Raw genomic sequence first — 17,211 nt, forward strand, 5'->3', positions numbered from 1 at the left:
ATCCTAGATAAAAAAAAAAGATCATGTTTTTCTTACAAGATAATGTTTTCATGTGTGAGTCTTGTATGCTGTGTATTATGAGTTTAAAGTAAATGCAGGCCTACCCTGATATAAATAACAATTGACTTAAGTCATCCACTGCTCTCCACAAGAGTTGTTCAGGAGTTACCTGGATGACTTTAGAGTGGGATTTTCTAAGATTTCAGAAGAATTAAGTGGAGTTTATTCAACTACTTTTCACCTTTGAAAGCCGTGTTTCTCTATATTATCTACTTTATTCTACATAGGTTGTGCAAGAACTGTAGAAGTAATCATGCTTTCTAATTGCTTTTTTTTTTTTTTCTTTCTTTCTTTCTCTTTTCTTTTTTTCTTTCTAACTAGAGTCTGTGTGTATTTACACCACCAGGAGCTAAAGAAGGACACCCACGACTCATTCCTGCAGGGCCCATTGCACATGGCACTACGGTATCTGCTTATGTAGCCAGATCCAGAAAAACGTTGTTAGTAGAAGATATTCTGGGGGTAAAAACCTTTCTTTTTTAATGAGATATTGCACCAAGTTCTTAGAATTAATGCTTTGATGCTGAAGTGTTTATTGAGATGAATGTTTAATGATAGAATTTACATCTGTCCTGATAAGTAAAAGAAAGTAAATCTGAGTTTGGATTAGCTGATGGAATAATTGCAGAATATTTAATTTATTTCTAGTTTTAAAGGTTTGGGGTTTTTTTCTCTTTGGGTTTGGGTTAGTTTCCTTTTTTTTTGGTTGTCAGGTAAAGGACATGATGGAACTACAGTCACTTGGGAAAAAACGACCAATCAAAACTCCTGTCTTCTTGGTCTTGAAATATTAAGCCCACATAAGACTTTCATATAGTCAATCAAATCTGAAAATTTGATTTAATTTTAATACAGGACTCACACTGACTAGAATGTCAGTTAGAATTCTGGTTATTAGACAAGATTTTCATCTCTGCATACTCTAATGTAAAGCTAGAATACTGATAGAATCAGTAGATCTACATGAAAAATGCAGTAATGTAACCGATATCAAAATTCAAGCCTTTTTCTGTAGCAGGAGTTGGAATTTCCTGAGGTGATATTCTGATAATTCTTGGCACTCTGTATGTCTGTCCTTTTTCATTTTTTTAAAACACTTCATCCTTTAGTTGCATTTGTGCAATTTTATGAAAATGGTATTTAAGCTGTACTTTGTGTGAGCACTTTATAAGAACACCAAGGAAGTTTACATTTTCTTCTCTCTTCATCTCTTCAATGTTTCCTGTCTTTTCAAGTTCTGTCCAGAATAACAATTTTTTCAATACTGTGACCAAAAAAAAAAAAAAAAGAAAAAAAAAAGAAAAGAAAAAAAAAAAGACGACATTGCCATCTCTACTTTTAACAAAATTATTTGTTAAAAAATATATTACCTTAGTTGGGTAAACTGGACTATAAAAAAATGCCAGATGCCTGATGTAAGTACACTTAAATAGAGCCACAAATCCAAAAGGCAGAAACTGCTTTCCCTGTAGTAATAGTCAGTGCTTTCTACACACTCTGGACTATTAAGATTTTATGTGCTGGTATATTTTTTCAGTTAAATTAAGGGTTTAAATTGTTACTGGTAGTTTCCAATTAAGATAATGATATCCTTACATGCAAGAGTTCTGTATTTTGATTTTACATTCTTACTAAAATCATGGGGTTAGTGAGGAGGAGTTTTGAACTTTTTTGTTGGTTTAATATTTGTGATTCATTGACCAAAGAGCAAGATTCATTTTGGTGAGATGATTTGCCTTCATGTGATTTTAGAAGCTTCTCAACAGTGAAAGGGAAACGCGTGAAAGGTAGACTTGCCAGACCTTTTTTTGTGGGAGGATGATGGAGAAGGAAGACTTGCTCACCATATGATGATCGACAAGTCTCATCTTTATTCCCGAATCACCGATTATTATACACCTTTTAATTAGCTCATGCATAGTGCAAAATCCCAGCTCACCATTGGCTAACTAGCTATCAGCTAACTACGTGCTGTTTTTAGTATAACTATTCCACTTTCCCAGGCTATTTGCTCCACCACCTGTGTCTGTGCATTACTTCATCCGTGGGCCAAGGACACAGTTTAATTGGGATAGCAACTCCCTTCATTCTGTATCTTGGTCAAATTAATCTCACTGTGAGCTTTAGCTTGGAGCCAGCTTGTTACAAAGCTCTCAACATTTCCCCTGTTTTCTTTTTGGGCTAGAAGTGTTGTTTTCCAAGCCCTTTTCATCATCTGACTCACTATTCTTTGTATGCAATTAAGCAAGCATGGTAATACAAGCATTAGCAATACTATGACACCTAATATCCTTATAGCATACATGATCATTATTCTCAGCCAAGGGCCTAGTCCCAGGCTCTTTAACCATCCTTCTAATCCCAATCCATCATCCTCTCTCAGGGCGTGTAACCCTTTCTGGAGCTCTTTAATTTTTGCATGTATTGATACAGGATGATCTGATAAATTCATACGACACATACTCTCAAATTCTTCACAACCATGGCCTTGAGCTAATAATAAGAAATCGATTGCTGCTCTATTCTGCAATACTGCATGATTTACACTTTGTACATCTTGAGACAGCATGTCCAATACCTGGGAGGTGGCGTTCAGCTCGTCTTTGGCCCAGCAGCCTAATTGCTTGCCCAAATTCATGGCTTTTTTCACTGCCCCTCCAGGTAAAAGTGTGGCTACTACTACCTGTTTCAGCTCGCTCACACAAGGTCTTAAGTTGCCAAGTAACATATGCCAAGATAATTTGCTCCGGGGCTTCATATAAGCCTAATGATCCTCTCAAATCAAGCCCTGTGAAGTCCCTTAGTGCTCGCTGCCACGAGTTCTGCAAGTTCCAAGAGAATCGGCAGCTTGGGCACCAGTTCTGCCGAACGGTCGATTGCTCCAACCAAAACACCTTATTACAGCCTCCACAGTCTAGCGCGATCCATGCAGCGCATTTATTGTCCCCACAGTCCAGGCATGGCTGTGATTGAGGAGCTTTTACTTCTACCGTAAGGTCCTGACACCACTCTATCCAATCGTCAGGAAGATGAACGCAGGTATGTCGCGCGTCATTAGAGTAGGGCTGGAGGCGTTGCAAATAGGGTCGCAATATCAGCGTCAGTTTGTTGTGCACCTTCTCTTTGTCCTCCGGTGGCAAGGCCGCGACGGTCCTGAACATCTGGTACAGCTCGAGTCCATTTTGCGGGGATCCACAAGGGTCCTGTTGGAGACGAAACACAAAGATATCCCCTCCCCCAGTATAGTACCCTGGCAGCTACTCCTGCTACATAAAGGGAGTCAGTCACAATATTCAAAGGACCTTTTAAATTCATCATTGCCCATACTACAGCTAAAAGTTCCAATGTCTGTAGACTGTCCCTGGCATCTGCATCTAACAAATGTTGTCGCCACTGTCCTTGCTGTTTCCATGTCACGGCTGCTCTCCTGGACTTTTTACCAGCGTCCGTAAAGGCCGTGATAGCCCCCCTTAATGGTGACAAACTCCGAATGGGCTTTGTTATCCAGTCCCATTCTGTCATCCACTGGAGGGGACTAGGATGCAGTTTCCTAGTCTCCACGACAGCTCCAGCTCCTAAAAGGGCTTCCTGGAGCTCCCCAGAGTTCACCAAATACCAGTCAAGCGTGTCCTTTTTGATGGGCAATCGTATTGTGGAAGGCTCTGCTCCTGTAACTTGGATTGCCCTAAAACGTCCTTTCTTTATGAGGGATGCAATCATTTCAATTTTCAGTCTCACAGTTCTCTGTTGCTGTAGCGGTGGAGAGAGCCACTCCAATACCCTGAGCTCCCCCGTTTCCTTTTCAAGCTGAGACAGGGCACCTGTTAAAACACAAACAAATCCCACATCCCTGCAGGACTAAAGAATCTTCTCAAAATCCTGGAGGTGAAGAATGGGTCCTGGTTTCATCTTGCAATGTTACATAAAGAAATGTTAAGATAAGAGTAATGATAAGAGTAATTAGGAATTAATTTAGATAATACACACAATTAACAACACATATAAGATCAGAAAATTACTAAACACTATAACACTGAACTTTTATCCCAGAGTCTGCGACAGCTGACAAACTTTAAAATGACAGAGAATTGGAGAAATCATGTCCGGATTCATGTTTCTCCAAATTACCTCTGAAAATGGGTCAGCCGTCATAGATGGTCAAATTGCCAAGTCAAAAGGACTTGAATACTTTTTGATGCAGAAAACATCTGGGTTGATTGTCAGTCACTCCATCCAAATAGAGTTAGAACTTGGCCAGAGCCCGAACTCTAATTGGTGAGTGTCACTTAACACATTTTTTAAACAGGGCTTTTAAAAACAACTGTTATAAACAAGAAACCTTAGGGTTACAAACTAATTAAACTAGCAAATAATTGAATCCTTCTGAAGTTTCTGTCAAGACAAAGATTTTCCAAACACAGCAAACTTCTTGAATTCTCTGCTGGAGTATTCCTGTAATAATAATTAAAAGAACTACAAAACTGGCAATTTGGATAAAAACCCTCAGAAACATCTAAATAGTTAGGAAATAAAAAGACAGGATCCTGAAGAGACATGTGTCTTGCAGGTGATCACACAAAAAAAAAATAGAAAAACACATGAAAGGAAAACACATAAAAGCCTGCAAATGTTACAATATACCAACAACAATTCTCATCAAAAAAATCTAAAAACTCCCTAACAAGAAGTGCTTGAAGGGGTTAAGACAACCTTCCCAAAGTATTCATCTAGTATTAACAACAATCACTATCTATCAGCATTACTTACAAAAACTAAAAATAACAAAGATTATAAACTCAACATCAACAATTCTTAAAACCTTAAATCTTGAATAAATATTTTAAAACAAAACTGAGAAAGATGGCAGATAATTTTAAACACAAATAATTTCACTTAAAATAAGGACAGTACAAAAACAATTAGCACATTTATATCCATTTATCTAATGCCATCTCTTAATGAATAGAAGAGAGCAAAGACCATAAAAACCATAGTATACAGAAACATTACAGTTTAAATCTTCTCACATGTACTCCAAATAGAAACTAGAAGTGTACTTAGACTCTGCCCCCCTAAAAAGGTTGTTCTCGCCTCAGGCAACGGAAAGGTAATAAAGTCATCAAACTTAAAGCCATCAAACCCAAATACTCAATCACTTTTAGAAAAGCAAACACATTTACAAAAAAAACTGGTAAACTAATTGTAAAGTCTGTGGAACAGTTGGGTGAAATGCCTTGTATAACATCTGCTGTATGATGCACTGTGTGAAGTTTCAGAAGTTTTCTGTCCTGACCTTGAAGAAAATTCCTGACTTGTTTTTTCTCAGACACTTGTTAGAATTGTTGCGATGGGCTGGTTGCCGGGCAGCTGTGACAGGGCGGTGCCCTGAGGAATGTCTGCCCGCGCCCGTCTCCTGCCTGCTCCAGCAGAGCCTCAGTCTGCGCTATCCCGGGGGTGTGGAAAGGAACGCCCTCGCCCGGACCCGCGCAGCCCCGATCTCCTTTGGGCTCCGGTCTGCCTGGATCTCCGCTCGGGCTGGTTCCCCCTGGCTCTGCGCCAGCACCCGCAGCCAGCGGGAGCATGTCCCACACCGCTGGTGCTTTTGTGCACTTGCAAAAAGTGAAAAAGCCCTCCTAGTTCCAGCTTTCGGGTTTTGCGTTACTGGTGCGCGTCCGCCGCCGCTAGCACCTATTCGGCTGTCGCGTCTCGCTTTGGCCGGCTTGGCCCTGGCCGGCACCCCCCTCGCGATCTGTGCGCTTTCCCCACGGACAGCTGCCGTGCGAGTTTTTGTCACCGTACGTGTCACTGGACCCGCGGTGCGCGTAACCGCCGCCGGCACCGAGCACGCCGCCGCCGCAGCGCTCGGTCCGCTCCGCTGCCACAGCGCTGGCACCGCCGCCACCATACGCGTTTCCCTCATGGTCCCGAACTTAAGCCACTCTGTTAACTCACGTACTGTACAAGGATCTTGAGAAACTCCTTGTGCATACCCGTAAGCTAACAACTGTGGGAGCTCTTTCTGCAAGTCTATGTCCTTAATCTGCTGCTTTTTTAAAAAACACATAAATAAATCATATGCTGCTTGCCTTTCCATTTCTAATCAGCGCTGTTGCAAGGCTTTTCAGACTTCGGCAGCACGTAGGCTAGGACCACCTATATGGCTCCTAGGGCCGCGAACGCAGTGGTTCGTTTGCCGTCCCCCCCCTTGCTTCAGAGAGACCCACTCCTACTTCCCCATCCGTGGCAGCCGTGTCCGTCCGTAGTCGTCGACGTCGGGGTCAGCCATTTGATGGAGAAGGAAGACTTGCTCACCATATGATGATCGACAAGTCTCGTCTTTATTCCCGAATCACCGATTATTATACACCTTTTAATTAGCTCATGCATAGTGCAAAATCCCAGCTCACCATTGGCTAACTAGCTATCAGCTAACTACGTGCTGTTTTTAGTATAACTATTCCACTTTCCCAGGCTATTTGCTCCACCACCTGTGTCTGTGCATTACTTCATCCGTGGGCCAAGGACACAGTTTAATTGGGATAGCAACTCCCTCATTTTCTATCTTGGTCAAATTGATCTCACTGTGAGCTTCAGCTCGGAGCTAGCTTGTCACAAAGCTCTCAGCAGGAGGACAGAACTAAAAAGAGAAAGCAGAAGGCTCATATTTCAAAGTGTTTCCCACTCTTGTTTGTGTGTCATTTGTTCAAATTGATTGTTATTTTAGTTATTAAGGTAGAGATTACTTGCTGTTTTCCTTGAAAAGTGAGAGATTTTGATCGGCCTTGAAGGGGTGTCTGTCTTGCCTAAGCACAGGCTGCAGGGAGCATCTAGTATGAATCAGGTACTGAAGGACCGATGTGCAACGAAGTGGGTCTTGCACGCTTCACCCTGGGCAGTGACTGCCCTCCTAACTGTAACATTCAGGTGCTTTCTCAGGTCTGCCTCAGTTTTCCTACATGGGGAAATGAAGCTATAAAGCCTTGAACATTCTCTATGAGGGTTGAAAGTTATGCGTTTGGGCCTTATATAGCAGCTGGTAGGGTTATTTTAACATTTGTTTCTGTTTCTTTTGCACCAGTTTATTCAGGACATGTAAGAAAAGGAAGAAGATTGCTTACTCTTATGTGTAACTTTTTGGGAATGCATTTTCATCTTCAAAAGTTGGTTGAGGATTATAACTGTATAACCTAAAGCCTTAGCCTCAAGTTTCAATTTTTGTTTTCTTGCAAGCACTGTTGTCTGCTCTTTAATACTGAGATCTGAGCAGTCCTCATTGTGATTACAAATTCTTTGGGATTTTTTGGAGGGAAGGATGTTAGGGTGGTAGTGTTGCTTGTTTGGGTTTTTATTTAATCTGGACTGGCATTAGCAATAAAGTGTTGTTTTTCCTGCCTGTGAGAATAGAGAAAAAAGCATTATATAAACAAACTCAGAGCTGTGTGTAATATCACAGCTAATTCTGACCTTACATCAATAAGGTTATCTGTATACGTAAATTAATGCTGAGACTTCAAAATTGCATTTTTTAGTAGATATCTTACTACTGTGTAGAAGTTATGCTGAGAGATGAGTTTTAGTGACTTTTGTGATTTTTCTGCAGATTTGCTCAGATAGGAGGAGGAGGAAAACATCAGTATGTCTTTGATGTTAATGTTTTATCAGATTTTACATTTTATCAGATTATGTTTGCATTTTCTAGGATGAGCGATTTCCCAAAGGTACTGGACTGGAGTCGGGGACCCGTATCCAATCTGTTTTGTGTTTACCAATTGTCACGGCAATTGGTGACCTGATTGGTATCCTGGAGCTTTACCGTCACTGGGGCAAAGAAGCCTTCCACCACAGTCACCAAGAGGTGAGCTCATGTGCACTCTTTACCTACTTCCCCACCATGGTCAGGACTTTATTCTCATCCCTCCCGCCGCTCCAGACTTCCTTCTCTCACTCTTCTCATGAGTTTATATATTTTTCATACTTGATTTTGTTCTTATTAAAAAGAAAATAGGTAGTGATTTGTATTTTCAGCCAGAGGAGGCAAAATATACAGGGACACATCAAGAATTTTACCTTGTGTTCTTTTGCGGATAAACAGATTCAAAGTTTCCTTATTGATTATAAATTCAAGAGAAATTAACACAGGGCAGGTAAATGAAATGTAAGTGTAAATCAAACATCAAAACCCAAAATCACTTTATATAAAAAAAGACAATGCTCAGTTAACCTGAGTCTCAATCTTAACTTTCCAGTGCAGCTTTATTTTACATTATGGTAAGATTTAAAAATTTATTTTAGTTTACTCTTTGGTGTGGCTTAAGTAACGAGCCCTATCGTAAAGCAGAGTATTGCAATGTTACAGCAATGGTTATCAAATCTCAGTGCTGGGTCTCACAGGCGGGGAAAATGATTTTACTTTAAATCAAATGTGAAGCAAAAGAGGTTTCTGATCTTTGCATCCATGTTTTTACTGCCACACGCTCTCCAGCATCAAGATGTGTCTGTCTAGGTGGTATTTCCAGTTTCACGTATCCAGGTAGTCCCTCCTGAATTCCTTGCAACAGAAGGACAAGGGATGTTGTCTGCCAAGTCTCTGTGGTTTCTATGTTGACAACCATGTGCTGGTTTTGGGTCAGGCTTTTCTTTAGCTTTTAGGAGCTGATCACTTTTGACTCTCTCTATCCTCTCCCATCCCTGTGAGTTGTCAGGATCACTGTCCTTTGTCTCCTGACTTAGATGCCCATAAAAACTGGGTATAGAAGTTATGGTACCTGGATGACCTGCCAGTGTAGGTGATGCTCATAAAGCTGTCCTCTGCTTTTTTTAACTTCTGATGCTTCCCTATGCAGATATTCTCATTCATACTTATCTTCCCCTTTCCATGACTGTTCTGCATGCATTACTCTGTTCATCTAAGTCCTGTGTAGCTGTGTTGTCCATACATGTCCATTTGTCAATCTGTAGTTAGGAGCTGTTAGCCAAATACAAATGGATTTGAAAATGGAGCAGGTGTTGCAAAGGCTGTTGCTATACTAAAGGTGTTCAAAGTGCATCTTTGCTCTCATGTCAGGGTGAGGATCCATTATGTGCCATTAAGATGCCTCTGATGTAAAGATGAATTTCTCTCTGTGCTGCCCCCCAGAGAAGGGAACTTGAACACAGGACAAAATGGAGTGAATTCTAGCCAGGTGTGTTGTCTCAACAGTGGTATGAGATACACCGTGGTGCAGTTTAGCTATACTGAGCAGGAATTATTTGTATGAAAAGGACATAAGATATTCAGGCAAGAGATACTAAAACTAGTCCTCCCAAAGAAGGAAAAAAGCATTTGTCAAGTGTGTATTTTGTTTATCAGTAAGATAAATACGCTGGCATTCATCTGATGTTTACATGTGTATATTAGTTGGGTAGTCAGTGCCACTTGTTGTCACACCTTGTATTTTTTCACTGGTAGACAGAGGTCAGGGTAGGGGTTTAATGCGGTGGTGCCACTGTCTTTGCTCAGAGAACAAAGAACAGGCATTCATACAAAACCAGGCTTCATTAATTCTGAAGCCTACACACAATGTATTTAATTTTTAAAATTGTCCTATTACATTAATCAGTCTACAATTCAGATAAGTCTCAGACATGCATTGTTTTATGAAAATATGAATGTTATATGAAATAGCTTCTGTAGCTAAAGTTCATGAATATTCTACTTAGAAAACACTAGCTGCTAAATGAATGTATTTTGTTAGTAAATTTAAAATATTTTAAGGTCACTTTCTGAGTGTTCTAAAGCTTTCTTTTCATTTTCAGGTTTCATACAGCCTTTGGATGCCATTAGCAATGTTTATGAAATGTGTGCAAAGTGTTCTGTTTAAAAATATAAAATAAAAAATACCTTAGGAGGGCATGCAAAAGCTCACCTCTTGTGCTTCTGTTCCCTGTGTTCCTATAAAGCTCCTGTGCTTCAAGGACAGGAGATTATGCATGGTAGCACATCACAGTTAGCTGCAGTTTACATGACAGTTGTTTGAAATGTTGCCTGGAAACTGTCATACTTCAAACACTTGAGCTGAAGGATCAGGTCTGGTTCTTCTGCCACCAAAACAGTAATGAGAGAAACAGTGTCTGTTTGCAGCTGGAAGTAGCTACTGCTGAAGAGATACAGCCCCAGAAAGGCATATTTTATTTCTATGGCAGATGCCTTTCAACAGTGTAATTTTTAAAGCCTTCAGCTTATGTTTGTTTTGATGTTGTATTTTTGAGCTGATGGGTGCCCAATTCTGCTTCTGAAATCCATTGGTAAGCTCTAAAATTGAAACATTCACAAGTACACTGAGACTTTTGCAAAATAACTGTTTTCCCTTAAATTGTTACTGCCTGACTGTCTAAAGCAGCTCAGTCAATTTGCTTAGCAGGTAGGTAGAGAAAAGAGGCATGTCACTGATGTGCAGTTTTCAAGGTTTCTTCTGAGAGAGTTTCTTCTCTTTTATTGCAGGTTGCAACAGCAAATCTTGCATGGGCTTCAGTAGCAATACATCAAGTACAAGTGAGTGGTTTTTCATTCTTTTATTGTGGATCTTGTCTTCCAGAATGTATTTAGTAGGAGCATGGACTGTGATCAAATTTAAGTGAACGTCATTGCTAAAGCATTGATTAAAGCCTTTCCTTGAACCTGGAAAACTATGCTAACATTTTTGGTGTTCATTGAATTAGTTTTCCTCACTTGCAGTCATGGATCAAATGACAAACAATATTTGTACTAAAGGAAAGAAATTTGAACAAAGTAGATAAATAATGATTAAAGCAGATTTATCCTAACAACTTTGCAGGGTTGTTTAGTTTTCTTTTTCTTGTGGAAAGGCAACTGCTAGGCTAACTGGTTGCTTTCCTCCTGCTTTTGTATTTGTTTTGAAATTATGAAGTGTTGGTAGCAAAGCCTATTTTAAGCCATCCTCGCCAGCTCCTTTAACTACTGCCACTAAGGATGCTTCATGCTGTCCCTAGCTGGGTGCCTAATGGAGCTTCAGTGTCAAGCTGCTCCAGCAAACCCCAGCAGCATTGCTAATAGTTTTGTTACTTCAGCTAGCAGAAGAAACTAAACATATTCTGTCAACTCAGAGAAGATGCTAAAATAGATTCTTCTGTCAAATCCCAGGAGGAAATTAATGACATTCTTTTTTTCAAGGTGTCTTTCACATACTTGTCAGAAGACATGCAGAAAGCTTCCTGCTTTTCTCTTGTAGTCTCTAATATTTTCTGCTTTTATGCTGGAAGTCACTGACTTTCCCATCTAGGCAGAATTAGTGGGCACAGAATTAGTGGGCACACTAGTAGAATTGCAATTGCATGCAGTTGTAGCTTCATCTATGTAAGAATTACTCTCTCCTTGATTGAGAAGTCTTTCAGATCTAACAAAACACAACAGGGAAAGTGAAGTTCAAGCTTGTCCATTTTTATTTATCTTCCTTCTTCTAAGCAGAAGCCTTGCTTTTCCCAAGTTTTTTGCATGAGAAGAATGCAAGAGTTTTGATCTGGCATTTTGTATCTACATTGCACAGATGAAAGATATTACTAGTTCAAAGTGATATTTTTGTGAGTGTAAAATGTACAAGCAGTAGAGGTTGTTTTACTTTTGGCCTCAGTGCTTGCTCTAGTAATATACAAATGTACAATTGTGCTTCAGATACTGAGTTTGCAAATACTTGAAGTAAAATACAGTTGAAAGCTTTGCTTCATCTAACATTCTGCTTCTAAAAAGAAGTATGCATACTATTTTCTTTATTCATATTCATGCTGATTTCTCCCTAAGCTGAGCATATATCATCTGCTGCTTAGCTTACTTAAACTTGTCTGATGTCAGACTACAGTTGTGTCTGTATGCGAATTTGCAGCCTGGAGAAAAGGGGCAAAAATGTGGTAAGGGAGAGGAGAAACAAAATATTTAACATTCTCAGAAGATCTGAAGGTCTGGATAAGAAATGTTCATTCCATAATTACAGTCAGTGACATGCTTTGAGACGGCATGAACAAGTGTAGAAACCAACAGCTTTAAGTGAGTCTTAGGAAGGATTTTACTTGTGTTTCACAGTTTTAACTCAGTAGCTAGATAGCTAAGATTGAAACCCAGCACACAAATTCAACTTTAATTTTACACAGTGCTGTATCAGATATGTGTATGTATATGTGTGTGTGTATACATATATACACACACACACACACACATATATATATGTATATATATGTATGTACACACACAAATTCACACAAATACACACAAATTTTTCCATACAAATTAAAGGGATAGGACTTCAGTTTCCCTCTGACATTAGTGTTCTAGAGCAAATGGTTCTATGATCTGTGCTTCCAGGTGTGCCGGGGCCTTGCCAAGCAGACTGAACTGAATGACTTCTTGCTTGATGTATCGAAGTAAGTGTGATTTGAAAGATAATCTCATGAGTTTTTGATGAGCTTTTCTAGCGTGGCTCTTCCAATCTACCTGTGTTCACTCAGTAGCAGTAGTGGAAGCTACCGTAGCTTACAGGCAGGTGCAAAGGCACAATTCAGAGGGTGGGCAAACTTCAGCACAGGGACAAGAACAAGTGGTATGTGTGGCATTGGTGTATACCTTCCATAATTCTTTTTTTGTGATGGTGGTGCAGATGAAAATGTGACATTCATTTATACCTTACAGAATTTGTTTATTCTTGTGGTCTTTTGCATGGAGTGTCTTCCTCTTTTTTCCCATCTCTTCTGTCAAAGTTAAATGTGACCTCCTATTTAGAAGTGAAAAATAGGCTTGGTGTCACATAGCAATTTTAAAAGGCTTGAAAGGACTTCACAGAAAGTTGTTTTGTGTGCTTCGGCTTCCCCTATTCTCCCAACAATTTTTTGGACATGAATGCATGTATTCATAAATACATGGATTTCAGAGTTAAATTCTTGAAGAATCAGGTCTGCTACATGATTGCTCTTCCCATACATTTTCTGTTTTAGTTTTCAAAGACTTTTATTGCATGCAATATGTTTGCTTTTAAATTCTTGTCACTATAAGGCAAGATTATTTTGAAAGCACAGAAAGAGTGTGAAAGCTTCAGCTTACACTTGCAAAATCAGTTTAGTGTCTTAGGTGATCTGCTCTTCCTCCATCTCTTTTTGTTTGTCACTGCTATAAGAATCTTTAAATAGCAAGGATAACCCATAAATTAAAAGATAAACCAGACCTGTACTTCTGGTAAATCAGTCTGGAGTGCTTAACAGTGTTTTATGAAACTAGTTGGTAGAAAAATTTCAAAGTGCATCACAAAGTAGTGATGATACTGTGGAAAAATGAAATGTCTTGTATTTTCTGCAAACACTTCTGTGAGTCTTGATGAACAATTCTCAAGCTGATGAGATTAGGGGATGTCCTAGATTCCTATGCCATTGCTTAGGAATGTAGGCAGCCAAACTGACCCAGCTGGAAGGGAAAGTAATAAACTACAGGAGGGACTCTGCCCCATGCAAGGAAGACAAACTGCTTGTAGCCAGATGTTTTCCCGTACTTTTTCCTCAGGATGACTTTTTTAAAATTTCCACATAATTCAGAGCATGTCTCCCAAAGGGCACTCTTACAAAGTCTTGCATCATTATATTCCTTTGCAGAGTGCTTTTATGTTGCTAAAATCCATACTGAACTAGTTTACCAAAAACCTATATTACTATATTAATCTATCCAGATTTATGGACTGTTAATTTTTTTCTTGGACTGGCATAGTACTGAGATTGTTTTAAAGAATTTTGTAATTGTTTTAAGTTTTTAAGATAAAAAAATAATAAGTACTGCAAATATTTTTTATGCCTTTCTATAAGAAAATAATTCTCATGTGGCATTATCATTTGTTAGAGATTTTTAGTTTCAACAAAAAATGAAAGTTTGTATTTAAGACACAAAACTGGGATATTATTTAATAATATCATTATGAACTTCACGTAGGCACAGACTTGTATCAGCAATAAAATAATTTGTTTCCTCTTATCTTTTCTAACATGGAAGGAGAATTTCCTTTTCAATGAGGAAATTGTTAGTGTGCAATGTCACCATGACATGTTCTGTAACATTTTAGAAAGGGCAGAGTGTTCAGTGCTCCACCCTCACCAGGTCCCATGTCAGACCACTATATTTTATATCTCCTTTCCACAGAACAGACCTGTGTATATATTCAAGGCCACGAGACAATGCCTTTTGTCTGCTGGGAACATTGTAATCTGATGATTATTGATTCTCAGCATATGGAAGATTTAGATTTCTTTTACTTACCTTTATCTTTCAATGTTCTTGACTGTCCTTGAACAGTTACCACTTTGCTGAAAAACTGAGATTTTTTAAAATTCTTTTTTATTTTTTAAGTTATGATATCATTCCATTCTTCAACTTCAACGGGTGTTGATAGAGAAAACCCATTAAGAGTTTCTTAAATAGTTGCCTTTGAACTAATGTTAAGGATTAGATAATATAACATGGCTTTAGCAATTTTTTGATATTTTGAAATAATTTGTTGTTGTTGTTGTTTTCTACTTCTTTTCTTTTCCTTTTTTCTTCCACTTTTAAAATTTTCAGTGTGTTAGAGGTGCCAAAGCATTTTGATGCATTCTTGGTATTGCTCAGCAGGAGCCTATTCAGTTCACGGCAGGCAATGTTTGGTAGTATTTTCCTTTTTCTACAGAGAAAATTCTATGTATAATAAAGAATATTCTCAATTCTGTAGAATAATGGCTCAAGGGAACAGAGCTAGGACCATTTCTTAATTCCCTTGTGCTGTAGCAAGCCAGTCAGTGATTTTCAAGGTGCAGAGGTTTGTCCTCACTTTTTCTGGCTCCATGTTAAGCCATAGTAAAACAAGAGCCCCTGACGCTAATTTGAGAAGTGTTTGACTAAATGCCAATGTTCTGTCTTCTCTTTCTTTGCAGAACATATTTTGATAATATAGTTGCAATAGATTCTCTACTTGAACATATAATGGTAAGTTGTCTTTTTCACCTCTAAGTTATAGGTATTAAAGCTCTTCATTCTCCTTCCCTTGAAGACATTATGTTATTGAAATATATGAGCGGTTTGTAATGAACACATAATACAAACAGTATAAACATGTCTGTACAGAAAAGGTGGTAAAGGATGGCTTGATTTGTCATTTTTGCAACAACTTCTGTTCACAGCTTTCCTAAGGACTGAAACAGGCCTGTGTCTGAACTAAATAGTTACTATTGTGTTCTGAGAAAGTTTGAAAATTGTAACAGAAAGTCTTATGGTTTTCTTTTTATTTCAGCATGTTATATTGATTCCTTCTTCCTAAATTCAATTCACTACATGCTACAAATCGCTGCTGAAGAAGTTACTGTCTGTAGTAGGGGATAGAGTTTAAAAATTACTCCTAGGGTATTTTCTCCAATTGTTGAATGAGATTGGTAAGACCTTGGAAAACTACACCCATAATGAGAGTGACAGTCTCAATATTTTATAGAAACCACTAAAGTCAAGTGGTTAGTTCTTCCCATTGAAATATCTATTTAATGACTTAAAGTACTGTTCAGAAGCAGTTTATGAGTTTCTAAATAAATTTTGAATTAATAATTATATCCATTATAACAATGGGGGTGAACTGGTTATTTATAATGTTTTGATGTTTTGAGTGTTTGGTATGTGAATTATGCTTTTTAGTTTTATGCACAACTGCATTCTGCAGTTCTTTTTCCTAAGTGTAAACCTGAATCAGGTTTGCGACTACCATTGTTTAAAATTTGCACATTCAAAAAAGTACTTTCAAACAGTGCTCAGATGCATGCCCCAGTCTCCAAAGTGATCTTCTTAGCTAGACTATTCAAAGACAGCAATGTTAGAAAGCAAACAACAATAAAGTGGTTTTATTTAGAAACATGAATGTTTCTAAATAAATGGAAATGAAAAATATTCTGCAGTGCTTGTGTTATTCTAGTCAAGAATTCTGCACATAGGACACATTTCTGAACATTGACTTTTCCAATTTAAATGAACCTCTTAAAAATAGCTTAGGATTTGAAAGAACTGGTACAACATAACATATGGCATTAAGAACAAATATTGATATTCTTCACTGTTCTTCCCTGTGAATAGAGATCTGGTGGAAAACACAATTGGCAGTAAAATATGCTTACTCTTTCATCATCTTTTCCAACACTTGGCTGCATCATGATTCTGTGTTTAACCTGTGTGACATTTCATACTCAGCTTCCTTTAAAGCTGTAGCTGTTGTCTCTTTCTTGAGCCAATTATCTGAATTATGAGTTTGTACATTTATTTCCCTTTTATGGGAGCATGATTTTATCATGATGTAGCGTATTCTGTGTCCCACTGTGAGAAAAGACCAGAACTCAGTTTCTTCTGAGAAACTGAGAAACTTCTTTTCACTACTTCACCCTTTGGTGGTTGCACTTATGGTTTGATTTGTTCCTGCAATACTAAAGAAAAAAATATGTGTGTTTCTTTCCATTCTTTTCAATTTTATTTCCATCAAAATCTCTTAGCAAAGCTAGTGATATAAGGGTGTTTTTGAATGCAAGTGCAAGGAAGGGAAGTAAAAGTTTGAGTTGCCTTACAAATTTTCTTTCCCTTATGCTTGAGTAGTTATAAGCAGCTTATGCAAAAGGTGGTCCCTGGCTTCCCTACTGACAATGCAAAACATACTTTTTGTACTGATACTCTTTTTCAACCACTAGTCAGGATTTGAGCAAGGGATTTATAGAAGTAAAACTCTCTCATCCCATTAACTATTTCTCAATTAATACTGATTAACTAATCATGTAAAGCATGAGTCATGACCAAGGTAAGTTCTCGAGTCATATGTATTAAACCACAAAAGATTAATTGTATAAAATCAACATTGTGCTGTAGATTCTACAAAGAAATCTGATACAGTGTCTGAATAGAAGCATGTACTGGACCCCTGGTCCTTTTGGCAGTTTCTGTTCACTCTCTTTTGAGCAAAACAATAAGTAATCCAAGTGGTTAAGGTCTTTAAATTTCTTAATGCTCTAAAGGGGAAAAATTGCACAAATCTTACCTCTTAGATTGCAGTCTCCCTGACTTTTCTGTTCTGATGGAGTAAATGGAGTAGAAGACAACAAAATCTTCCTGAATACATATTCAGTCTGTAT

General features: G+C 38.4%; 1 protein-coding gene across 5 annotated transcripts in view; it reads left to right on the forward strand.

Moving 5' to 3' along the window:
• The window catches only part of PDE10A (phosphodiesterase 10A), a 194,349-nt gene that overhangs the window by 136,686 nt on the left and 40,452 nt on the right, over positions 1-17,211 (forward strand). For all 5 annotated transcript variants that reach the window (XM_064414063.1, XM_064414059.1, XM_064414061.1 and 2 more), the window contains 5 exons: positions 382-522; positions 7,760-7,915; positions 10,541-10,591; positions 12,413-12,471; positions 14,992-15,043. In XM_064414063.1, coding sequence (XP_064270133.1) covers positions 382-522; positions 7,760-7,915; positions 10,541-10,591; positions 12,413-12,471; positions 14,992-15,043 — 459 coding nt within the window. The remainder of the gene's footprint in view (positions 1-381; positions 523-7,759; positions 7,916-10,540; positions 10,592-12,412; positions 12,472-14,991; positions 15,044-17,211) is intronic.

The sequence above is a fragment of the Passer domesticus genome, chromosome 3, assembly GCF_036417665.1.
Source record: "Passer domesticus isolate bPasDom1 chromosome 3, bPasDom1.hap1, whole genome shotgun sequence".
Lineage (NCBI taxonomy): Eukaryota > Metazoa > Chordata > Aves > Passeriformes > Passeridae > Passer > Passer domesticus.